Genomic DNA, 26445 nt, shown 5'->3' on the forward strand with positions numbered 1-26445 from the left:
TACATCCTCACGGTTGAGAGGTTGTAAATCCTAGCTGCGGGGATCTGCACCACCGATCGTCATCGACTCTACTTCCGCTGCGCTATGAGTCGGTAACGAAAAGATCAAACCTTGTATACAGTCTTCATAGTGGTCCTGGGTGTGCTCGTAGTGCGGAAATTTTTATTTTCTGCTGCGTTCCCCTACAAGAATAGGCAATATTTGTATGATCAAGGAGTTTTTTTTGCTTGCCTAGAAGCTCTACTGAGAGGGGCTGGTAATTGGAAGGCTGCTCGTCTAGAGCCTAGTCGTACTCAGTGGGGTCGGCGGCGGTCTCGGGGTCTATCGAGAGGGAAGGAGGGGGAAGAAACAATAAATTCACGGCAACAAATGCAATCACTATGCATGACATGCCTAAATGATATGCAACTGTGATATATTGCCTATAAAATGGTTTTAGATCATTTAGGAATTTAATTGGATTTATTTTATTTAGGTCATGCACTATTCATCTATCGAAATCGGGCAAAAAGTTCCATGTTCATCTAGTTAGGAGTGATGGTCAAGCATTTTGATCACATATTCGGATTTTCATATTTTTTTGATCATTTTTCATATATAAATTATTTTCATCCGAATTACGGTTTATTTTATATAGTTTTTCAAATAGTTAATCATTTTCTTTAATTGTTTTAATTATTTAATACAACATTATCCAAAACAGTTAAGGGTGACATCAGCATGTTGAATAGATGGCACCAGCAGTCAACTGCGGCTGATCAGAGTCAAACTATAGATTAATTAGAGGGTGGGCCCCATTAGGTCAGTGACACAGTAGCTAATTAGGATTTATTTAGACTAACTACAGATTAATTAGAGGGTGGGCCCCAATAGGCAGTGACTGATTAGGTAATTATTTTAATTAACAGAATAATTAGTATTTTACTTATGTATTAAAATGTTTAAATATTGTGGGCCCACATGTCAGTGGCTGGACCAGCCTAATCAGCACCGTTAACTGGTCAACCCAGTCAACGAGGCCAGTGGGGCCCGGGGTCAGTGGCACACGGGGCTCTACCTGTCGGGCCAGGTCAGTGTCGTCGCCAGAACAGCTCCGACGATCAAATCGCACGGCAGCGCGCGTCGAGCCTCGTCAGAAATCGGCCATATGCCACCGTTTTGAACGCGGCTGGGCGCGTTCGATCGGGAAGACGATGCCGCGTCGATCCTGGGCAGTGGCGTGGCCGGAAATGAACCACAGCGTCGACGGCGAGCTTGACGATGGAGGCCGGAGTTCGGGCTCAAACGAGCGCTCTGCCACAGCTCATTTTCGAGCGTTTTAAGCGGCTAGGCGGGATCTACGGGGCAGAAGGAGCTCATCTACGAGCTTGGCGGAGCATGCCATCGCCGGGAGCGATGGCGACAAGCTTTGGGGCGGAGCAACGCTCGGGCGGCAATGGCGACGGCGGCTACGGGCATCTAACAGTAGCGCAGAGATAGGGGAAAGGAATGGGAGCTCACGGTGATGCTGTAGGGACGGGTAGTGGACTCGGGGAGGGCTCAACGGTGCCGGAAACGTCAACGATCGCTGGCGATCCGAAGCTTGAAGACGGCGGCGATCTGGCAATGGGGAGACGCAGTGCTCGATCCAGTAGTTAGAGAGGAAGGAGAGGAGGCAGGCGGAGCGGATTAGCTCGGTCTCAGGCGCCGGGGAGGACCGTGGCATTGCCGACGAGCTTGGCCATGTCGACGGCGTTCAGAGAGGTGGAATGCGAGAGAGGGAGAGAGCGAGAGGGAAATCTGGGGGCAGCTAGGGTTTGCGGGGAGAGGGAGGCGACCTGGGATGCCCTTATCCACGACGGGGAGATGGCGGATTGCCGGTGCGTGGCGATCGGCTATCGGGCGCGCGCGCCAGCCGACACGGAGGCGGGAAGAGGACGACGAGGGGCTAGGTGGGCTGGCCGCGCTGTAGTTCACTTAGGCCCGGTGCGCCGGCGAGTTGTTTCTCTTTTCCTTTTTCTTTTTGTTTTCCTTTTTCATTTTTGTTTTGCAAATAATTAGGCCCCTAATGACTTTAGTAAAATATCAGACTTATATCATTAGATATTATACAATATTTGGCACTGTTATAAATTGGTTGGGTAAATAACTGAAATAATTTAACTTTTGCCTAATTAGCATGGACTTAAATGGTGCTGTTTTAGTACCGTTTCAAGGGCTAGCGCTCATTTTAAGTTGATGGTGATGTTGTTTCCCCGAAGAATATTTGTTTTGGATTATTTCCAACATGATGAATATTTTTCCAGTAATTTTGATGCAACTTTATTTTTCACATGCATTTAAAATGGAATTTGAAATGAGATATGATTCCAACGGTGATCAAGACTAATTACTCATGATGACTTGGCATTATCAAAGGGTGCTCACGGTAGCTATTACATGGGGATCTTACAATAACTTACGTAGCCCATACCAACATGAGATCTAGTTCCGAATGTCTCGTCGCGACGAATCATTTTTGTGATGAAAGTTTTTCATCGGACCGACGGTTTGAGATATAGTAAAACATTTAAAGTTTTGAAATAGGAATAATCTTTTGCTGACATCATTTGTTTTGTCTTGTAGTTTGCATGCATGCATGAAATCACAAATCAACACATACATGTCCTTCATCGGCCACGAATGAGATTCGCAATTAAGGAAAAAGGAGAATTATATGTGTGATTAGCAATTAAGCAAGAGAAAGGGGCGTTCGGATCTGTCCCTAAATTCCGACTAGTCGGAAGTTAGCACAGTCCATATAAATTTCAGTTTGTAAATTATGTTGATGCATGAGATTGTGCTATGTATTCACACTGTATGGCATGTGTCGATAACCGTGGTTTTTTCTGGGGTTTATCGTCCACACATGCCGGGTCTTATGGTTTGGCGATGGTGACCGAAATAGCTCAATCTTTTTTGCTAAGACCAGCATAAAAATAAAAATATGCCGGGGTCGAAGATCGCGTGCGTGCATTGGGGGCAGCGGCGTGGTAACCTTAGGGGGGGTGGTCGGGAGGTGGACCTTACACATATTTTTTTTCTTGAAAATGGAAACATAAACGATAACTATATATCGAAAAGGAAAGTAATACGGCCTGCTAGTTTTCGGATTTTTCAGAAATGGATCAAGAGAGTTGTCACTTCCATTTTTTATTTTATATCGCTCGTGCGGAAAGCTCATCAAGAATATGCACCTGGTCCATGATTAGTTGGTACGGTGCCACTACTAATACAAGTGGACAGACCCAGTGGCGGCTAGCTAACTCGTCAAGAACATGTACCTGGTCCTGTCCATGCATGATTAGATGGTGCCTAGCTACTAACACACGTGGGCGGCTGCTTGGCAAACAAAGGAATTAATCAGACCCAGTGGCTGGCTGCTCGGCAAACAAAGAAAAAGGAATCGTCGGTGAACATGCATGGAAGTTGCATCGACTACATGCATGCCGGCCCTTCCTCCATATAGCACATAGCAGATCAGACAGAGTAGCTAGCATTCTCATTCCGCCTCTTCGCCACGCCATGCATCCTCTCTACATATTACTGCTCTGGCCTCTTGTTCTCTACACACCATCACCTTCCGCCGCGGACGATACTCTCAAGGCAGGCCAGGCGCTCGCCGCTGGTGACAAGCTCGTCTCCAGCAACGGCAAGTTCGCGCTCGGCTTCTTCCGGCCAAGCATGATCAGTAAGTCTGGAACAAACATCATCTCCCCCAACTGGTATCTTGGCATCTGGTTCAACAGGAAGCCGGTCTGTACTCCTGTATGGGTAGCTAACAGGGAGAATCCAATCACTGGCCCCAACCTCAAGCTAACGCAGCTCAAAATATCACAAGATGGCAATCTTATCGTCTCACTAAGCAATGCCACCGAATCCACCATCATATGGTCATCCACTCACCTTGTCAATAATATTAATAGGAGCACTCCCACTAGTGCCCTTCTCTTGAACAGCGGGAACCTTAAGCTTGTGGTCGTACTCGTAGAGAGCCCATCCAATGCAACGCTATGGCAGAGCTTTGACTACCCAACGGATATTGTGCTTCCCGGCGCCAAGTTTGGCCGGGACAAGGCCACCGACTTGAATCGTGAGGCCATCTCAAAGAAGAGCCTCATTGATCCGGGTCTGGGCTCCTACACCATTAAGCTAGGTGCCAATGGGATGGTCCTCACGCGCCGCAACCCCTCGGTGGTGTATTGGCATTTTTTCAATTGGCCATCCCCAAAATCAGTAGTGAAAGTCATACAGCTGATCAACATGACACTAGGCATCAATCCCCGGACCCAAGGTTTGATTAACCCCATTTATGTCAATAACAATGAAGAGGAGTACTATGCCTTCACTCTGTTGAATGAGTCAGCTTCTACATACTTTTCAATAGACATCTCTGGTCAGGTCATGATAAATGTTTGGTCGGAAGCCGGGCAGTCTTGGCAAAGTATATACGCCAACCCGCTCGATCCCTGCACTCCCTATGCTACCTGTGGGCCATTCACGCTCTGTAGTGGTAATTTACATCCATACTGTGACTGTATGGAGGGATTCTCTCACAAGTCACCACAGGATTGGGACCTCGATGATCGAACAGGAGGGTGCATCAGAAATACTCCATTGCAGTGCACTAGCAAGAAGAACACGATAAATTCAACGGACAAGTTCCACCCCATTGCTCGTGTTACATTGCCCTATGAACCCCAAAGCATGGGCAATGCTACCACTCAGAGCGAATGCGCAGAAGCTTGTCTCGGCTCCTGCTCCTGCACTGCTTACAGCTATAACAGTAGCGGGTGCTCTATCTGGCATGGGGAATTGCTTAATGTAAATCTGAATGATGGCATCGGAATCAATGCTCAGGATGTACTTTACCTTCGTCTTGCCGCCAAAGATTTGCCAAGTTTGAGAAACAACAAAAGGAAACTAAACATTGGAGTCGTTGTTGCTGCCAGCATTATTGGTTTTGGATTACTGATACTCATTATGTTGTTAATGATTTGGAGCAAGAGACTCAAGTGGTGTGGTGCATCATTACATGGTACTCAAGGTAGCGGTGGAATTATAGCCTTTAGATACACTGATTTGGCTCATGCTACTAAAAAATTCTCAGAACAGCTAGGAGCGGGTGGTTTTGGTTCTGTATTCAAGGGGGTGTTAAGTGACTTGACTACTATAGCAGTGAAAAGGCTTGATGGAGCCCGCCAGGGTGAGAAGGAATTTAGAGCTGAGGTGAGTTCACTTGGAGTGATCCAACACATCAATTTAGTCAAATTGATTGGTTTCTGCTGCGAAGGTGATAAGAGACTACTTGTGTATGAACACATGTTGAACGGATCTCTTGATGCCCATATTTTTGAGAGCAGTGCTTTGGCCCTAAATTGGACCACCAGGTATCAAATAGCAATAGGAGTTGCTAGAGGATTGTCATACTTGCATCATAGTTGTCACAAACGCATCATACACTGTGATATTAAGCCACATAACATACTTCTAGATGCCTCATTTGTTCCGAAAATTGCGGACTTTGGGATGGCAGCAGTCGTAGGAAGGGATTTTAGCCGAGTTTTGACTGCATTCAGAGGAACCGTTGGGTATCTTGCCCCGGAGTGGCTTGCCGGAGTTCCTGTTACACCAAAAGTTGATGTTTATAGCTTCGGTATGGTGCTGCTAGAAATTATATCAGGAAGAAGAAATTCAGCTGATGTACACAGTGGCACTGGCAGTAGTGGTCATGTTGAATACTTTCCTGTGCGAGCCATCAGAAAGCTTCATGAGGGAGATGTGCAGACTTTGATGGATCCGCAATTACATGGTGACTTCAATTTAGAAGAGGCTGAAAGAGTTTGCAAAGTTGCATGTTGGTGCATCCAAGATAATGAGGATAATAGGCTTACAATGATTGAAGCAGTCCAGATCCTTGAGGGTCTACAAGAGGTTGGCTTGCCCCCGATGCCAAGACTACTAGCAGCTATGACCCAATCCTCCGACGGCGCTTCATAGTTGGTGTCGGTGTTACTTATACCGTCGTTCTAGCGATTTCTGAGTTGTATTATTGTCTGGTGCATGTGGTTCCAATTTCTCTTATCTTATGTAAGCAAGATTGTATGTATGCTTTTCAATTACTTATAATTTCAGCTCCAAGGATTGATTTCTCTATCTAAGAAAAACAACAAGGACTCCCGCTTTATGACAGTTAAGTGAACCCGCCACAGCAATTCTATGTAGGCGTCTTGACTGGTATCTGCTGGAGTTTCGTCTCCTGAAGGCAAGCAATGGTGCAGCGCAATGTCTGTAACATCCCCCTGACAGTATCACAGCGAGCTCCCTCGTTGAGCCCTCTAACCATTCCAATTGAAGGTTGAACGTGATTGATCATTCTTTGGCCGTCGACATGGCCGCAACGCTTTAGGGAATTAAAATTGAATACAGCAACAGGGACTAGACGGCTTGCAAAGATAGCAGGCAGTGGCATCACTTTGGGGAAATACAAGAACTAACAGAGAGCGAAGCAGTAGGGTCTAGCATGGATGATGAGCGGCGATCAGCACTTCAGCAACATCGGGAACTAGATTGCACCGGCAGAGGAGTCTTGTCAAGGCGGCAGATGGGCGTAAAGTGCCTGCTAGACCTTTGATGACAGGGGCTTCTTGCACATCTTGTTCTAATCAACACCTTCCGACCTGTCTTTGCGTGACACCCTGCATTTCTGTTACATGTTAAAAACTACTAAATTTTCAGATAAATTCAAACGGTTTGCTCGAATTTAGAACAAACTCCAGAAACCATTTCAAAATAAAATTGTCTGCTTTAAAAATTTGCATAAAACTAAACCATGTTGCATTTTTGTTTTATTTGAACTTTATTTTGCTTGTTCAAATTTAAACTTCAGTTGATTTTTGGTTGAATTCCAGAAATTTAAAAAGCAGTTCCTAAATCCAAAAAGCCTTTCAAGCAGAGACTTAATCACAACCCTTCCTTTTTTCTTCCGTCTGATTCTGTGAGGCGGTTCAACTCCTGTTCATCTTACCAGGCCTGCTCCAACCGCCACAACCGTTTGACCCAGCCTGCTTCACTTCATCCTGGCCCAACATCACCTCCAGCCCGTGCGCGGCCTAGACACCACTCGGCCTCTTCTTTTCCTCCGCCCAACAATCAAACCGGCCTGAAACCCGGGACCTCCTACTCGGCGCTTCAGGATTCGAACTCTGTACAGTTGCATTCTTTACACGTTAGGTTAACCGCTTGACCAGCCTGCAGCTACTGGCAATAAAAAGCGTGAAAATAGTTAAGAGCAACCTGTAGCCGCGCTGTAGCGAAGTTCGGGAGTTATTTCAAAAAATGTTTGCGAACATTCAAAAAATTTAAGAATTTGTTTTCAAAAGGAAAAAGTTCATCAAATTGAAAAGTTCATGTATTCAAAAAAGTTCACGAATACAAAAGTAGTTCATCGATTTTCAAAAAAGTTCATCTACAAATTGAAAAAGTTCATCGATTTGAAAAAAGGTTCATCGGATTTGAAAAAAGTTCATCCAAATTGAAAAAGGTTCATCAATGTGAAAAAAGTTCATCCTTTTTTTGAATAAAATTGTATCAAATTTAAAAAATGTTCATTCAAATTTGAAAAAAAATTCATGAATTTTCAAATAAATCCAAAATTTTGAAAAAAGTTCATCAGATTTTAAAATAAGTTCATTGATTTTTAAAATAAGTTCATCAAAATGTTAAAAGTTCATTCATTTCAAAAAAAAATTAATCAAGTTTGAAAAAAGTTCTTTGAAATTGAAAAAAGTTCATCATTTTAAAGAAAAAGTTCACGAATTAGAAAAAATATCGTCTATTTATGAACATTTCATGCATTTAAGAAAAAAAAGGAAAAAACAGGAAACAGAAAAAGAAAAGGGAAAAACACACAGAGAACATGAAGAGCATTTCCTGTATGTATAAAGAAACGGAAAAGAGGTTTGTATTCACGAGTGAAGTCTGTGGCGTAGTGGTTGCTAGAGTTAGCGGTTAAGTGAGGGATCTGTGGTTCGATTCCTGTCTTCGCAGCTCTCCTTTTTTGGGTTTCAAAACAGGGGAGGCGAGTGGGGGAATGTTAGATGGGCCGAGCCCAAGTAGGGTCGCTGCAGGCGCCGGTTTGCGGAAACAACTATAACCGGCGCCTAGCCCGCCTCTCTTTCTCTCTCCTTTCCTTTCTAGCCCAGCACGACCCGGCCTGCTTCACTTTTACATGGCCCAAGACTGGCCAAGTCATCTCCCTCCTTCACTATCACACTGCTAAGACGAAAATCTGTGCCACCTGACCTCTCCTCGCTCTCTCACTCGTCGATGATGTGCTGGTATTCTTTTGGATCTTTTTGGTAGATATCTGGCAGTGCACACGCCCACCACCGATGCCGCCACAATAAGCATGTCATGACAACCCTGACTACATGTCCACCACGATTCCATCCCCTGTCGACGCTCGTCCTCTACGCGCTCTCCCTGACCTCTTGTATGCAACCCATCATCCTGCTTGTACTTGTTGTCCTGTTAAGGTGGATGTATTGCCGAATTTCCGACGAAGCATGTTGAGGAAGATGATCTTGGCTCTGCCGCGTGGTGAGGAGCCGAAAGTGAAACCATCTGCTCTGTGGCTCCATCACGCATAGCCCCTATCGGGCGCGTCAACTGTCATGGGAAAGTCATGGCAGTAACCATTTATATCCAGTAACGGGTGTTCACGTGCTTTATCATGCGTGATGGAAGAAACAGGTGGCTTACGGACACAAAGATTTATCCTGGTTTGAGCTCCCAAGATGGGATAATACCCTACTCCTGCCTGATGATTATTTCTCTATATGTGTATGAGTACAAGAGTACAAGAGTCTCTTAGGGAGCTCAAAGTCTAGAACAGTTGGATCTAGTGTAAGACAAAGGTTTAGGTTAGGAACCGGCTCAACCCTCTAGGGATGGCCTATCACATATATATAATGGGTGTGTTACAATTGATACAAATACGTACACAAATACAGAAGCTATACATAGTCTAACACCCTCCCTCAATCTTAGCTACTTTCTAAAGAATTGAGAAGGGTAAGATTGCGCCTACAAGCCTCGAACTGTGGAAGAGGCAACGGCTTGGTGAAGATGTCTGCAAGTTGATCCTTAGAAGAGATGAACCTGATATGTACACTACTAGGAAAACGGCTATAGATGGGATGAACACTAATGGCGCACTGTACATATGGTGCGCCATTACTAAATACTAATGACGCACCATGTGTTGGTGCGCCATTAGTGTGCAAATACTAATGGCGCACCACATCCCACGGTGCGCCATTAGTAAAAAAAATATTATTTTTTCAAAAGTACTAATGGCGCACCATGGGAGTGGTGCGCCATAACTAGTTGACATAGTAATGGCGCACCACACCCACCATGCGCCGTTAGTAGTTTTGAAAAAAAAGTAAAAAAAAATAAAAAAAATTTGTTAGTAATGGCGCACTTTTAACTAGTAATGGCGCACTGTCCACTGGTGCGCCATTACTAAGTTTTTTTCAAACAAATTTAAAAAAAATTCAATTTTTTTTCAAAACTAGTAATGGCGCACCGTGGGTGTGGTGCGCCATTACTAGTGTAACAAGTAATGTCGCACCACCCCACGGTGCGCCATTACTAACTTGGCCCAAAAGTTTTCGAATGCACCCCCACCCCTCCCCCCCCCCCGGGACCGCCTTTTCAGTTTTAAAAAAAATAAAAGAAAATGATGGAAATGTCAAAAAAATAAAAGAAAATAAGTTTTCATGTGATATGTGGTCTAGTTGTTGGGAAAATTTACAAATATGAATTTCTACTTTATTTGCAAAATCTCTCTAGAAATTCGTAAAATGGGCATAACTTTTGCATACGAACCGATTAAAAAGTTTTTTACATGAAAAATCATCTACTCGAAAAGTTACAGTAGTATCAAGCATAGAAGTAGTTTCATCATAAGTATCATGCATAGCAGAAGTGGCATCATCGATAACATGCGACATATCAGAATCACAGCAGTAACAGGTTTAGGTGTCGCAAACTTACTCATAACAGAAGGAGAATGTAGTGCAAGGCTAGATGGCAGTCCCTTACCTCCCCTCGTAGTTGAGGGCAAAATAGTAGTTCGATCATCTTTCAAGTTCTTCGTAGTGTCCAACAGATATAAATCCTAAGTGACTCAAAGAATAGAGGTATGAACAGATATAAATCACAACAAATAAAACACCATTGAAACAAGACTGAACCTAGCTGATAACACTTATGACTGCTATTGTTCAAACCAAGCATTTGTTTATAGCGACCCTTAAAACGGGTTCGATATGGTGTCATCATTGGAACTGCTGCTGGTTGTAGACAGTCGAATGTGTAGGCTTGCAGAATCATGGATGATTTATGCGGCAGGATCGCAGGTTGGCCCATGCAGATGCCTTGGTTCAGTACATGCTACATGGTCGTTCAGCGCAGCTCGAATCAGCTGGAGAAGGGGAACACATATAAAAACTGACACTACAAAATTTAACAATCCCTAGGACGATGTTATATATGAAGTGCTAGTTGAGAAACTATCAACAACTCTGAACAAGAAAGCAAGTACTAGCAGAACTCCGCAGAGATGAACACTACTAACAATAATATTTGACGACTGGCAACCATCAATAGGACAGCAAATCGTTCTGAAAAATAATTCCAGAGTTGACCACGATGTTGTACTTAGAGCTCTATCTCAAAATTTACACAATTGAGTCATCCTATATTCATATGCACCATTCGTGCGTCACGTGATCGTTCCAAAAATAAATAAATACAACGAGCATCAGCCTGAAACTAATGAGCAAATTCCAAAGTCAGTGTATGGGTTTCCTCCTCACATCCAGTACTCTACTAGATAACAGAAAAAACAGAGTCCCAAAAGGCTACGCCAACTATGAAACTATGGAACAAACAATAAAATGAACAGTAGGAAATACAGGAGTTCAAAAGTATCATCACACACAAAGAATCAGCACCACATCTGAACAGTAGAAAATACGGGAGTTCAAAAGTATTATCATACACGCATAGACAATTAGGAATCATCAATATCCTTTACAATAACTTCAAGCAAGAAAATAAAAATCCCAGCCTAATATGTTGCTTCATGCTTCTTCGGAGCTCCTTTTACTCAATTTGTAGCTTCCTTTCTGGCCCAGCTTCTCCATGTAAGAACGGAAAACACATACATCTGATCATATGTCTGGTCAACCACACGGAAATAAGCAATCCTCCATACTTTCTTGAACAACAGGATGCAGAACACCACCCAGAGACCCAGAATAAATCCCAGAGCGAGTCCAAAACAAAAGGTCATTGGCTCAAAGGAATGTCCATTCCCTTTTTGATCATCTTGCCTTGTTACATTCTTCCCGGAGCAACTGTTTGGAAGAGGAGGCCCACAAAGACCACTGTTGCCACTGTACATGGAAGGTTGCTCTGTGTAGAGTGTGTCAAGATGGCGTCCTGATGGTATTCTCCCTGTTAAATTGTTATCAGACAAGTCCAAGTAGCTCAAATAGTTTAAATCTGACAGGCTTGAAGGGATTCTGCTAGAAAGCATGTTCCTTGAGAGGTCAAGTGATTCCAATGCTTGCAAGACCCCAAGCTTATTTGGAAATTTCTCACTCAATCGGTTTGATGATAGATTCAAGTTTATCAACGCATCAAGAGCCGTAATTTCTTCTGGTATTCCCCCAGTTAATTGGTTGAAAGATAAGTCAATGCTAACCAAATTCCAAATGCCAGTACTATAATTAAGTTCTCGTCCCTTGATGACCACAGAAGAAAAATCATATCTAAAGACCATATTCATGTATACTTCATAATCTGTCTCATCCCTAGAAACCTTTCTGTACTTCCCTATCATGGCTGTCGCATTTGACAGATGCCGCGGTATGGCACCTGATAAGCCATTGCCTGCTAGGTTCATATGCTGAAGGGAACTAAGATTTGAGATGGTACATGGGATTTCTCCAAAAAACATATTTTGATCTAGCCGGAGAAATCGTAATTCAACCAAATCTCCAATCCACAAAGGAAACCTTCCGGAAAAACTATTATGTGATAGATCTAGAGACATCAATTGTGTCCAGCTTTTTAGAAACAATGGGAAGTTGCCAGAGAATCTATTGTTACCCAACATGAGAAAGCCAATGTACTTCACCCCAAAACACTGAGGAAGTTGTCCCTCAAGAAGATTGTTGCTTAATTCCAAGACATACAAGGATTCCACTTTACAGAGTGATTCGGGAATACAACCAGTTATTTGATTGGAGCGCAACCAAAATGAAGTCAAATCTGTGATCTCAATGTTCGATGGCAAATTTCCAGATAAAGAGTTTTCAGACATGTCCAAGATGGCAATATTTCTTGGTAAGTTGGGGATTTCACCAGTTAGTTTATTTGAATTGATAAAGAAATTTTGCAGTGACATGAATTCCATGTTTCTTGGCAATCTGCCACTGATTTCATTGTTGGAGATGCGTAGATCTGTGACCTTTGCAAATGTAGTGCTGAACCAGTCAGGAAGCCTATCAACTATACCTGTGCTTGATATATCCATCTCCCTAATGTCTACTTGGAACTGAAGCCATGCAGGAAACGAAGGGCCCAGTTGGCAAGAGCCAAGATCTATTTCTTCTAAACTGAAGGGTGGTATCCAATCAGGACCAACTATAATCCTCAAGGAATTTCCACTTAAATACAGCCTCTTTAGCCTCATTAGACTTGTAAAATGTTCTTCAGTGAGGTCACCATTCAAGTTGTTGCTACTGAGATCCAACATAGTTAAATTGCCGAGCATGTCGATCTCAGAAGGTACAGGTCCACTGAGATGGTTGTAAGAAAGATCAAGGCTGCTTAAACTAGAGAGCAGCACCACCCATCGTGTTATGCCCCCAGTTAGGTTGTTCTGAGAGATGTCAAGTACGACTAGGCTGGTCAAGTGTGGTGTCCGATCTGGCATGATTCCGCTGATATTATTGTAGCCCAAATGCAACTTCTGCAGTTTGTTCAAGGGACACTGGGGCATCCTCCCTATGATATCCTTTATATTTCCAACCATTTGACAATAAGAAAGGTCCAGGATTCTCAGATTGCATAGGTTTCTGAAGCTTGTAGTCATCATATCCGTGTTAGGATTACATGACAAATCAAGGACCTGGAGGGACGTCATATGTGCCAGTGCATCAGGAGCTTGACCAAATAGTTGAGTATCAGCAAGGTAGAGATGTTGGAGGATTGTCGGTACAACCCCCCACACAAAACGTATAAAGGGTAATATGGACTTTTGACATGGTATACCCACTTTGTACTTGTATACGCTCTGCATACCCCCGACTGGGCCGGCCCAGGAAGGTACCCGTAGTAGTGCTCACACCTACTGTGCCGATATGATCGCCAAAAAAAGAATTTAGAGTGACCTCGCTTGGGTTTCATCTCTGCACCTCCACCTTAGAGAGAGCATCTACTTACCAATCAACCAAAGAGACGTTACTGGCTATTAAAGAGCGTACCACTTTAAGAACTAACTACAATGCAGAATCCGGGAAGTTTATGGATTTTTTTATCTTTTTCTTGGAAATTGTCAATAATTTTTTTAAAGCGAGTAATGTTTGAAAATCCAGCAATTGCTTCAATAACTCTAACAAACTTTGAATAAAAAAATTAAAACGTTGCCTTTTTTGACAGGAACCATTTTTTAAAATCCAAAATATTTTATGAAGAAACGCGGACATTTTTTAAACTTAGAGAACAAAAAATGTTAATGGGAACATTTTGGAAATTCTGAACAATTTTTAAAAACGTGAACAATATAAGTAATTCCCAAACATTTCTTGAGTTTTGAGAAAAAATTGAAAACAGGAACATTTTTAACATACTGAACAGTTTTAAAAAAAAATAACCTTTTCTGAAATTCTTGTATATTTTTGTAATTTACGAAAAAAATATGAAAACATGAGCATTTTTTATTCTGGAAAAATCTCAATCATTTTGGGAAACCGCAAACAATTTTTAGAAAACCCGAACATTTTTTGAAAGTTCCAAACATTACGGAAAAACATGAACATTATTAGAGTTTTCAGAAAAAATTGTGAACAGCAAGAATTTTAACATTCAGAACAATTTCTAGAAAAAAAGAACATTGTTGAAAATCCTGTACATTTTTTGAATTTATAAAAACAATTGAAAAACACTTTTTAAAATGCTAAACAACTTTTTGAAATCAAGAATCAATTTTTAATTTTCCAAAAAGACATTGAAATCAGAAATATTTGTGAAAAAAGGTAAATAAATTTGAAAAGAAAACAAGAAATGAAAAAGGAAACATGAAAGCAATGAAAAAGTCAGAAGGGTCCGTATGAGAGCATGTTTTTTTGGCATCGACAAATAACCTCAATTTTTTCGTTGGCTTATATGACCAATTCAAGGAACCATGCCAAGTTATTTGAGTTTTTAATATTGTTTGCATTTCCTGGAGTTTTCTGGGTGAACAACACCTGATAAATGCCAGACGTGACACAACTTGCATACGATGTCAGAAATTGTTCAAATCTGACATGGATGACTACCATGAGCATGCCCTCCTGCTGGCAAAAGTTAGGTCATTTCATGCATGTCCATATGAGAGTACATGGACATTTTGTGAAATTCCAGATCATTTTTTTAACTTTGTATTGAAAAAAAATCTGGTATTCAAAAGAAAATTTCAAATTGTTGAACAGGTTTCAAAAAGAATAATGAAGTTCTAGAAGGAGAAAATTAATTAACGAAAAAGAGAAGAATAACGAAAAATTAAAGAAAAAAAATGCTTAGGCCCTAGAAAATAAAAAAGTTTTCAAAAAATATTCGCAAATATGAAAAAAAATGATAGAAAATTTGAAAAAGTGTTCATATCTTCACCATGTGCACGCCCACCCGTTAACCAAAGTTGATGCTCTTTTTGAATGTCCAAAAAAAATACCATGTTCAACCTATGGTGTCCAAATAGGCGAAAAGGCTCCGCTGAGAGCACATTGTTTCTCAACATCCGTGAAATGACTTCAATTTGTATACATTGACTTGCATGGCCAATTCAAGGTACCATGCCAAGTTGTTTTGGTTTTCTACAATTTTTGTAATTTCTGGATTTTCCTTCGTAAAAAAAGGGCGATAAATGACCGGATGTGACGCAACTTGCATATGGTGTCGGAAATAATTCAAACCTGGCATGAATACCTACCATGAGCATGCCCACCGGCTTATAAAAGTTCGGGTCATTTCATCCATGTAGACCATGTTCAACGGAGGTGCTCGGGTAGTCAAGAAGGGTCCGTATGAGAGCATGTTTTTGTCGATATCTTCAAATGACTACAATATTTCCCCATAAGCTTAAATGGCCAATTCAAGGCACCATGCCAAGTTGTTTGAGGTTTTAACAATTCTTGAATTTTCTTGAGTTTTCTCGATGAAAAATGGCTGATACATGCTCGGGCGTGACGCAATTTGCATATAGTGTCAAAATTCGTTCAAACCATGGTCATGCCCACCTACTGGCAATAGTTGGATCATTTCATGCATGTCCAAAAAATATACCATGTTCAACGTGTTGGGAACGTAGTAATTTCAAAATTTTCCTAAGCACACGCAAGATCATGGTGATGCATAGCAACGAGAGGGGAGAGTATTGTCCACGTACCCTCATAGACCGTAAGCGGAAGCGTTATGACAACGCGATTGATGTAGTCGTACGTCTTCACGATCCGACCAATCCAAGTACCGAACATACGGCACCTCCGAGTTCAGCACACGTTCAGCTCGATGACGATCCCCGGACTCCGATCCAGCAAAGTGTCGGGGATGAGTTCCGTCAGCACGACGGCGTGGTGACGATGATGATGTTCTACCGGCGCTGGGCTTCCCCTAAACTCCGCGACGATATGACACTACTAGGGAAAAGTCTAGCAGCAGCGCGGGTTTGGGCACCCTCAGTAGCGCGGGTACCGGCGCTACTAATAAGGCGCTACAGCTAACGTATAGCAGTAGCGCGTGTTGACACACGCTACTGCTACACATGAATAGCTGCAGCGCTGTTTAGAAAAGGACGCTACTGGTATTATCTGCAGCACCGTTTTGGTGTAAGCGCTACTGGTAAGTCGGCGCTACTGCTAAATCCCCCCTCGCTACTACTAGTTTTATTAGTTTTTTCCCTGCAGATTTGTTTTTTATTTGTTTTGCATTTGAATAGGCTTTATACAATAATCTTTAGCATATCATCCACATACAAATGTAATCATAGCATATACATACAATTAGTCTCATCAAATCATGTCATCATCATAATCATCATCCAACACAAAGTGGTCTCTCATCATCAATCTCGAAAATAGCGATACAAGTCTCGATTACTTGCAAATACATCGTCATCCATCTAAACAATGATATACATGAGAATAGCTATCACTTTGAGTACATGAGTTCGTATCCCTCTCTCGCGTTAGCGTGAACCTAAACTAAGTACTGCGTGTCGCTCGGAAACCGAAAACCGGTACACCTGGGCCTGACACTCCGGCCACTTGTCGTATATATACTCCTGGCGTAGCACTTCTTCGCCATTTATGATCTATGCACCTGCATCGTCACATGAGTCGATGATATGCAACATATATAGTTGAGCAACACAAAGAGACAGACTTGGCAAAAATAGAAACAACATATCATAAGCATAAATAACAAAGTTCATCGTACCCAAATGACCTAACTAGAGTGATTTTCGCTAGTCGAGGAGGACGGTTTAATTACATCACAAATAAAGTTTCACCATGCATAACTCAAAGTTTTGTCATAAAAGCAACTATGGACTAAACGGACACATTGTCATATATCGACAATTACTCCATCATGTCGTGCCATCCATCCAAGTCAGGGAGATAGTCATCGAGCTTTGTGAAAGGCTTCATGTCGAGACGCTGAGAGGCTATCCATGTTCGAACGTCTTCCCGCGACATTTGTCCTTCTGCATGGAACATCCATGTTTTTCCGACGACCTCATTCATGATGATTTGGGCAAGTTCGCGCTGGATGTTATAGAACTCAGCTCGAAGTCGATGATCCTCGATATCTCCTATGTCCTTTGCCCATTGCAGAATATGGGCATCGCTAGATCTAGGTGCCATGTGAAGGTTCTGGTGATCCCGTCGGTACTCCAGCATGTGGTGTAGGACATAGAATCCATCATTAAGAGAATCGTTCGGTTGCTGGATGCAGCAGAAGTCGGTCTTATGGCTGAAGGCGTGCCTGCCGCCCCTTTTCTTCTTGTCCCTAACATCTCCACCCCTTGCTTGGTAGTAAAACATAGCACTGTCGAGAACATCTTTGATGTGGGTGTAATCCTTTTTGTGAATGTTCTTCGACGAGTCCAAGTAAAGAGCGTGGGAGAATCGGGGGTAGAGGATGATGAGGACGGCGCGCCCGTCGCTGCGCAAAATAAGTACACCTCAAATTAATTAGCCTCCACCGTGCAAATGAATTATTGAAATCGAAGGATAGCAGCGCGGATGACTTACACGGGATGATAAGGCACGAGAATCGCCTCCTTGTCCTTATTGGCGAGCATGAAACTGACGATGTAATCCCTCGCGTATTCACGATGCTGTGCACAGACTCCCAAGAAGGCCTCGTGCATGTAGTACGGGTCAGCGACACAGATATGAGCTATCTGCTCAACCCCAATGATGTAGCTCATGTGCAAGGCATAAAGGCGGACAAAAGTAAAATCCAGCTTCTTCACGTGAAACATGTCGAATATGTAATCGAATCGGAGGAAGAACTTATCCGCGGGGAAGCCCTTGACGTACGACATTTGCTGCGAAACATTAACCACGTAGAGTGGGTATCCTGAATCTTTCGAGGCGATGAGGCCTTTCTCTACCCGCAGCATCGTCATGAAGTCTCCTTAGATCGCCGAATCTGGCCCGTAGCGCTGTTTCAGGTAGGATTGGTTTACCGGGGATATGCCATTTATCCGCATCGGGGATATCTACACGGTCCCGAAGCCGAGGCTACTGAGGCAGCTGGATCATAGAATCAGCTTTTTTGCCTTTCCTCGCTCTCTTCCTAGGCTTCTTTACCACCGGATGGTCGTCAATAACACGTTGAGACGGTAATTCAGGCACCGACTCATGATGCTCAAACCCTGAGGAGGCGCCAGTATAGACATACTGTTCAGTGCCATCGTCATCCTCATCCTCATCCATGGCGACGTCATCAGCCTCTAATGGAGCCACCTGCTTACCCCGTCCGCTATCACCCAACCCGACACCCGACGCTAATTGGGTAGGTGGGGTGTTGATGTTCATACCTTGCTGAGGCTGCGTGCTCGTGGGTGTGCTCCCGGCCGCCTCCAGACAAAGCAGACTCTTTGGCCACAACAGGACCCACCCATTGCAACAATCACCAAGCCGCTGCGGGTTCTCGTCGTCATCCCCCACTAGTATTAGAGGAGGCAAATTCTCGTGGCCCGGTTTGACACTGGCCACGGAAACCTTAAAGACGTTCGGGGGGATCGACCGGCTGTGGAACAATGTATTTTCAGTAAGGCTGTCCTGGTATTCCAAACGCAAAACATGAGTGCAATGCAATGACTTATTACCTCGTTCAAAAAACTGCCATGAAGATATAAGACCCGAGACCCTCTAAAACACACAGTCTTGTAATATAAGCCAAGAGGTCCAGAGAAGAATTCATTTGCTAACCATTCCCGAACACCAGACAACACACGCGTTGAAAGTACAGGAAATTAATCTATTCGCCTAAAATCCTTGTGTCCGAAGATTCTTCTTGATGCATGGACTGAACAGAGGTATCAGAAACAGCGTTGATACTCCCAGTTACGTCTTTAGGCAAAACAGAAGCGACAAATGTCAGATACCATAAGGCCAACGGAACCATGTTATCTACGGTTGCAAAATAGATTTTGTTTCAAGAAACACAACACTACAGAGGAGTCACCAAACCACGATGCATGCACACTTGTCACAATAAACATAAGTACTTTGCAAAAGTCTGGAGGCTACAATGTTTGTCATGGATAAACTAAAGAACCGAATGTGTTTCATCACACAACAATTAATTGATTGGAAGAATATAATGTATGTCAGTGTATTCTAGTACCTTCTGCACCTTTTACACTGCCTCAACCCTTGTTCACTCCACAATGAACTTTCCAATTACCTCCAACGCTAGCTCACGATGCATGACCCTGTGCCATGTATGGTCTCTCTTACAAATATATCAACACATTCAGAGATATGGTGATTTGTCGAACAACTATGTGTTGCAGATGAATTTCCACTAACATCCACCCGCGCAAACATTGAATAATCCATCATTTAAAGGACTAATTCCAAGTGTGAACACGGCCAAACCTTGAGCAATAACATGGGGCTAAGCTCCTGCCCGACGTGCGCCTACAGAGATGTAGGGCACGGTGAGCACCTCGCGAGGATGCGGCGTGGGCGTGATTCTGCAGGCTACCCACATCACGCCCCTGAGCTGATGCCGGCCAGTCAACCTGCGGCTGGCGCCGATGCGCGGACCTGCTGCCATCCTGTCTCCTCCTAAATGGTACAGGCATGAATCCGTAGCATGCGGTGATGCACGAGCCTGCTGCTGTTGCATCTCCTCGTCCACCCACTCATCATGGCAAAGCCCCGTTTTAGTCGTCCACATGGGCAGCCGTCAGTGTCGCCATCGAGCAGCAAGATGCTGCCGAAGTGGACCTGTGTCGGGAGTGGGCGCGTGTGGAAGATGGCGCAAATAGCCGATATGAACCGAAATGTATTTGCTTAACAAAGCCTTCCTCTGAGATTTTTTTTTGTATTTTGAAACTACATTGTTTAGAACATATCCTTTGTACTGATGATATCTCAAATAATTGAACGGATCAATTAGAAATTACAAATCATATATCACTGACAACCAAAAATATGCACAGCTCATATCAATATTGACAGAGAGAGAATAAATGGTTTCTTGTCATATATACTATTATTCCCAAAAAATGGGTTCAGACATTCAGTAGCATGACAAAGCAAAAGGAGATCCACTCACATATGGACTCTTCAAATGCTAGACAAGTACAAAAGAAATTAGTGCCTAATCTAAGATAGTTCTGGCATAGACCTTGTGCAATTGTTGCTTATTAGTGCCTCGCAAAATATAGTCACAGCAGGGAGCAGAAGTAAGCAGCAGGGCAAAGACGACAATCACACTTGAGATAGAAAATAACCAAGCTGCTAATTAGCAGCCAATTATTTGCCTCTTGGAAAAGAAAGGGGAGAAGTAAATCACCTTGGATGAGAACTAATTAATTATCAAGCTGCTGTAGCTGCCAAACATGCCACAACTAAATACATGGATTCTTCCAATGTAGCTCGCATAGGCACCTGAGTACAAAAAAATAGACAGAATAATGCATCAATTAAAAGGTGCCAAAACAAGCAAAGTATATCACGAACAAAAACAAATGAGGAAAGGGTTCATACAGAGAGGGGAAAGAGGCAGTGGAAGGTGAGAATACCAGCATATGTAGTTCTTGATAGACAAAACCTTTACCAAAATAAGATAAACCTCAGTGTACTAACAACAATAAATTTTTGGATATTAGCTGCCAACCATGACTATGTGATATCTGCCCAGGTAAAAAAGAATGTAAGATATAACAAAAAGGGAGGCACACATGAATCATTTCTTCTGTTGGAGGCAAAGAATCTAAGGCCTTATACCTCTATCCCCAATTCTTTCTCTCTTTATCAGAATATAACTAAGAACCACTGCACAAATATGCATTCAGTATGGAACATAGGTCGCTGGAATATAAGCAAACAAAATAGTTGGCATACATAGAAACTAATCTAAACATGGCTAAAACAAACAAATATCAGAATGCAGAAAAAACTTGACCGAAAGAGAGAGAGAGAGAGAGAGAGAGAGAGAGAGTACCCTTTCATCAAACTCTCCCTCAGGATTCTTCCTCTCCTCTTCTTTCTCAGGTCTGCACATCATGTTTACAAAAATAAAGAAATCGAAATCAGATTACCAGAGAACTGGGGGGATCAAGAGGTAGGGGGGTGGGCGGTGTGAGGACGTGCAACCTGGATTGGGTACAGGGGACGACGGCCGGTGAGCAACAACCATCAGTCATGGCCGGCGACACTTCTCCACTCCACGACAACGCGAGCGACGCCTAGAGCTCCGGCATCGCGGTCCTGCCTCCACCTCTGTTCTTCTCACCCTCCCATGCTCCTGCACACCCATCATTAAAACCAAACACCGAAACCCTAACTGCGAAATATAAATTAATTTAAGGAGATAGGAATTAGGAGGAGGAGCTTACACAGGGGAGGAGTTCAAACCCCTTCTTTCTTGTAGAGATCGAGCCGCCACTGACCGCGACGTCGGCCCTCCCCCGTCCGCCGCCACACCTTCCTCTCCTCTTTCTCTCAGATCAAGCAGCCACCGACCACGAGGTCGACCCTCTCCCGTCCGCCGCCACACATCCCTCTCCTCTTTCTCTCTCCTGCGCCGGTCGTCGGGGGAGAACGGGCAGCTCGCCGAGCGGGGAAGGAGGGACGCGGGGGACCGCTCCGACCCGGCCGCCCTCCATGGGGTCACCGCCGAGGCGCGCGGATGGAGGAGGCGAGGAGGCGGCGCGCGGATGGAAGAGGAGGCGAGGAGGCGGCGCGAGGATGGAGGAGGAGGCGAGGACGCGGCGCGGATGGAGGAGGAGGCGAGGACGCGGCGCGGATGGAGGAGGAGGCGAGGACGCGGCTAGGGTTCGTGGGGAAGACGCAGTCTGCGGTCTCCCTGCCCGCGCTGCCTGCCTTTTTGGCCCGCTGAAAAGACTAAAATGCCCTTGGCCCGCTGAAAAGACTAAAATGCCCTCGGCGGGGTGCAGAATTTACACGCGGTGGCATAGCGATTATATGGGGCGACGTGGAGGGCGCGGTCGTGACTACGAGTCTAGGAGGGTTTATATGTTCAATATATATATACCTTTTTGCTGGTGAGAGGCTCCTTATTGCACAAAGAAATATATGTGGGCAATGCATATTCACGCCCCAAATAAAATCTGATGTGCATGTTCTCTTGAGTCTTGACCCCTTCAGTAGTTCAGTGCAGCTCCGGTCAGCAGAAGAAAAACAAATATAAAATGTAACCCTGCAAAATGCAACGAATAACAAGCCACGGGATGATGTTATGTCAGATACTAGTTGCTCAAGTCCTGAGAACTAGCAGCCAGAAGAAAGGTTTGCACAGAGAGAAGGAAAACAAGCAGCAGAATTTTGCAGAGGTGAAGACAATAGGACAGCAAAATGTTGTTTGAATTTATTCAAATAAGTCATCATATGGACCACATGCATGACGTGGTCTTTCCAAGCAACACATTATGCATCACAGCAAGTAGCAGCAGAAGAGGCCACGGAATGGGCCACGCCCACAGCCGCGGCATAGTCGTTTGAGAGCCATCCGCATGGATGGCCTTTGCTTCGGATCCACAACGGTGCAATCCACGCCCAGCCTGAACATGGTCTGGGATGCACTTGTCCACGGAACTCTCGAAACATTCCAGTTGTTCTGCCAACAATTCAGTGAAGTTGTGCGCCCAAGCCGCCAAATGACCATTCGCTCCAGCTCCATTGGCCTCCCGCCCTGTGACGAGTGCCAGCAGCAGCACACCAAAGCTGTAGGTGTCGACCTTCTCTGTCATAGGGCTTGCCGTGTTCCCATATTCTGCAGTTAATCATTTATAAAGAGTTAGAAGACCAAGCTAGTGGAGACAGAATTCCCTGTAAAAAGAAGTTAAGACAAAATTACATTGCGCGCATTGACCGCCCAACGTACCTGGAGCTGCATACCCGAAGTTACCAGGAGGCAGGTCCGCCATGATTGGCAGCGGTTGGCCGAGCCCGGCCATGCTCATCTGTGCAGCGTCAAAACCTGTTATCACTGGCTTGAAATTCTGATCAAGGAAGATATTGTTAGGGCTGATGTTGTGCTGGACAATGGGCTTGTGGCAACGGTGGTGCAAGTGACGGATCCCTTGGGCCACGTCAATGGCGATGGCCCTTCTCTCCGGCCAGCTCAGCGGCTGACCGGCATCCATCTGCTGGTGCAGCCAGGATTGGAGGCTGCCGTTCACCGGGTACTCATAAACAAGTATGATCGCGTCTTCCCTCTCGATGAGGTCTACGACTCTGATGATGTTACCATGAGAATTGCTGACTAGCATGACCATCTCAGACCTGTAGCGGTACTTGACATTGTCGTCTACCTGCGGTGCTGCTGGGTTCATGCTCTGGAACTTCTTGACAACCAGCGTGCACGGGGCAGCGATGCCAACAATGCCCCGATCATGGACTGAGTAGAGCTGTTCGCCCCCCCCCCCCCCCCCCATGTCCTTCTGCTAGTCCACATCCTTGTCACATTATCTTCAGTAAGGCTGTCGACTATGGCTTGTTCGTTGAGCACAACTAGATGACTCGTTGCGCAATGGCGCAAAGGCCGAGAGGGAGCAAGTATTGTAAGAATATTTAGACACCCAAGTTAAAAACCAAATGTGGCCAACACTCCTGCATTCACTGCTTGAAAGCCGTCTTTTCTCACCGGATCAAACATAGATACATGATTCTTCAAGAGCAAATTTCAAAGAAAATATAAAGCATGGAAGGCTTTAAGTTGTAGTATTGAGACCATACCACCATATCTCCATTTAGTTTCTTTGGAAATCTAAAGGTCTAAGAGAATGGTACATGTGAGAAGCTGTGAATCCACAACAAAAAACTAAACTAACTTCCAAACAAACATTTCAAGTTTGAAAGCCACAAAGAAGCAGCCCAGATCTCTCGCTGTAGTGCAGGTACATGTCCTTAATCCTGCATCCACAACCCATAATTTTTCAATATCTAAATCCACGAAATCCAACCAAAGGAAATCATGGCAGAAACATGCGCCGTGGCTTACATCTCCGAGAAGGATTTCTTGGCATTCTTGTGCAGGTTGGACACAGCAATCCTTGCTCCGAACTGTAGAAGAACCACACAGGCACCTTCCTTCACCTTGCCCTTGGGGAGGAGGGGGGCAACACTTGCAGCGCCACGACAAATGTCTTTTCTGTCCCTCTATCCCTACTATTTGAAAACAAGGATCTCCACTGATAGAAAGATGCCAAGGACAACCAGAATAAGGACAATAAGCAAAGTGTACCCGGCAGTTCAGGCTTTACCCCAACAAGAACAGACCATGGTCAATTCACACAAGCATGAAAAAGCAGGCAAAGCACACCATGATGCACGGCTAACAATTGAAATAAGTGCGCAAATCATATATGGCCACACGCAACCACAAAATATGAATGGCATGAGGCAAAAGAAAACACAATGTCGGGCCAAACCCAGAATATCAACACGACCAATGAAGCAAGAATAATGACAATACATAGGTCACACAATAAATGCAATTTTCAGAAAAAAGGAAAGGAAGAAACCCTGATAAGCAGAAGAAAGAAGAAGAAAACTTGATCAACAGAAGAGAGAAATGGCGACCTCCAAGAACGTACAACATAAAAAGAAAAGAAAGAAGTAATCATGCCACATGCATTGCACTAAACAGCTCATTATTATTAGGACCTGTGTGCATATCCAAACTTCTTAAGATTCTGTGTAGAGCAGAAATTTTCAACGACCCAGAAAATTTTAGTAAGAAATAAAATACAGGAACTACAAAAACTAATTAATCCAGGTGGTCTATGCACCACAAATCAGGAATCCTACAATTACACTACTATAAACATATGTCTACTGCATTCCAAGTGCTCATTCCAAGTGCTCTTATATTACATCCGTCTTTTTAATATGAAATCCATCATCCTAACACATGTCTCGTGCTTGATTTTTCTCTAGCAAAACATGAGGCGATAAGCGGTTCAGTTCTATGTACATACTCCGATATCCAGGAAGTGACTACTTCCATGTTAGAAAATCATGTAAAGACATGGGTTTGACAGAATTTATAACCACTTGATAAAAAAAGGGTATCCAACAATTATGGTGCTGTAAATGTCCATCATGATGAACCCAATTGACTATCCCATCAGTATGCAGTAAGGGACACTAACAACAATAAGTACAGTACCTTATAATAAATCAATGATGCTACTCGACAACCATATTTCTGTAGAAACTTTATTAGAAATACATTTAACTGTAAAATGTCAGTGACAATGGAATACTACCTTCAGTATGCTTACCACCAAAGCAGCCAAGAATATTTTGAGGAAAAATGTCGGTCTAGAAAATGTTAAACTGAAATTTGATTGGAATCCCATTTGCAGAACAAAAGCGAATCTCAGCTGATTCCTTTGTCGATAAACAAGCGATTGTATTTAAGCAAGAGCAAGGAAGTGGAAAGAAAACTCATATATTACTTCCTCCTTGAAAGGAAACAAATTAGCCTCTGAATTTGGCCGCCAGCACCAAAGAAAGGAAAAAATACAGAAGGAAGAAAACAGCAGACAAACGAAACAAACGAAAGCTTACAATAGGAAGCAAAAAGAGGTCATTCCAGAACGCAACTGAATAAGTGAATATTAGAGCACCACTTGTTAGAATTACCCTCCTAGGCCCTCTGTGATCAATTTGCACCAAAAACACAAGAGCAATCTAAGGAAAATATATTCAGCATACATGGCAACCCAACGCACCAAATCCACCAGAACAAAGAACGCGAAACTTTATTAATACCTCATGTACAACAACATATCCCTTCTCTGGTGTTCTGCAGATGATGAAACATATGGATCGAGTGGTATAAAAATATGCAACAACTGATCTGCTCTGGTTCAACCATCTTCACCATAGACAAGAGGGGAATGGCATCCAGGGTTTTCCCACGTCCTGTACATCAAACACGCGGCGATTGGCGAATGCTTCTCGCACATTGGCACGGCTGACCCAGCCTGTGTGGATCGACTATAAATTTATCAGTACTCTAGAGAATTAATGTGGTACACTTAGCAACACACACTAACATCTTCCCAGTAATATATAACATAAGAATAAAGAAAGAGCAAACGGTACCAACAAAGCTGAAATCTACAAAATTGCAGTACACCTCCAGCATTCCAAACACAACAAAATGATCATTGACCAAAAGGCGACAGAATGAAATACAAAAATTATATTGTTTCCGGCACAAGTTGACAAGGAGAAGAAAAGACATGTGTATGCACTATTTTAATATTTAGAAAAGCATAATTACATCTGGCATCAAGATGCTGTAATATGAAGACAATAATTAATTAATTATATAGTTGTAACAATGTGAACACAGTGATGTACT

The 26445-nt window shown here is 43.5% G+C and overlaps 2 protein-coding genes and 1 pseudogene across 2 annotated transcripts; 1 reads left to right on the forward strand and 2 right to left on the reverse strand.

Moving 5' to 3' along the window:
- The first annotated feature begins 3543 nt into the window (after window positions 1–3543).
- On the forward strand, window positions 3544–6142 carry LOC123083602 (G-type lectin S-receptor-like serine/threonine-protein kinase At2g19130). The gene has a single exon (XM_044505598.1). It carries the CDS (start codon window positions 3544–3546, stop codon window positions 6016–6018), a length of 2475 nt encoding a protein of 824 aa, XP_044361533.1. The 3' UTR covers window positions 6019–6142.
- A 5055-nt stretch (window positions 6143–11197) lies between these two features.
- On the reverse strand, window positions 11198–13399 carry LOC123084577 (receptor-like protein EIX2). Its single transcript, XM_044506103.1, has one exon. It carries the CDS (start codon window positions 13397–13399, stop codon window positions 11198–11200), a length of 2202 nt encoding a protein of 733 aa, XP_044362038.1.
- An 8154-nt stretch (window positions 13400–21553) lies between these two features.
- On the reverse strand, window positions 21554–24094 carry LOC123084578 (uncharacterized; annotated as a pseudogene).
- Window positions 24095–26445: the final 2351 nt, after the last annotated feature.

The sequence above is a fragment of the Triticum aestivum genome, chromosome 4A (assembly GCF_018294505.1).
Source record: "Triticum aestivum cultivar Chinese Spring chromosome 4A, IWGSC CS RefSeq v2.1, whole genome shotgun sequence".
In the NCBI taxonomy this organism is placed as follows: Eukaryota; Viridiplantae; Streptophyta; class Magnoliopsida; order Poales; family Poaceae; genus Triticum; species Triticum aestivum.

Excerpts from the sequence above, each read along its gene's own strand:
- LOC123083602 (XM_044505598.1), top strand. The coding sequence starts at position 3,544 with ATGCATCCTCTCTACATATTACTGCTCTGGCCTCTTGTTCTCTACACA.
- LOC123084577 (XM_044506103.1), bottom strand. The coding sequence starts at position 13,399 with ATGCAGAGCGTATACAAGTACAAAGTGGGTATACCATGTCAAAAGTCC.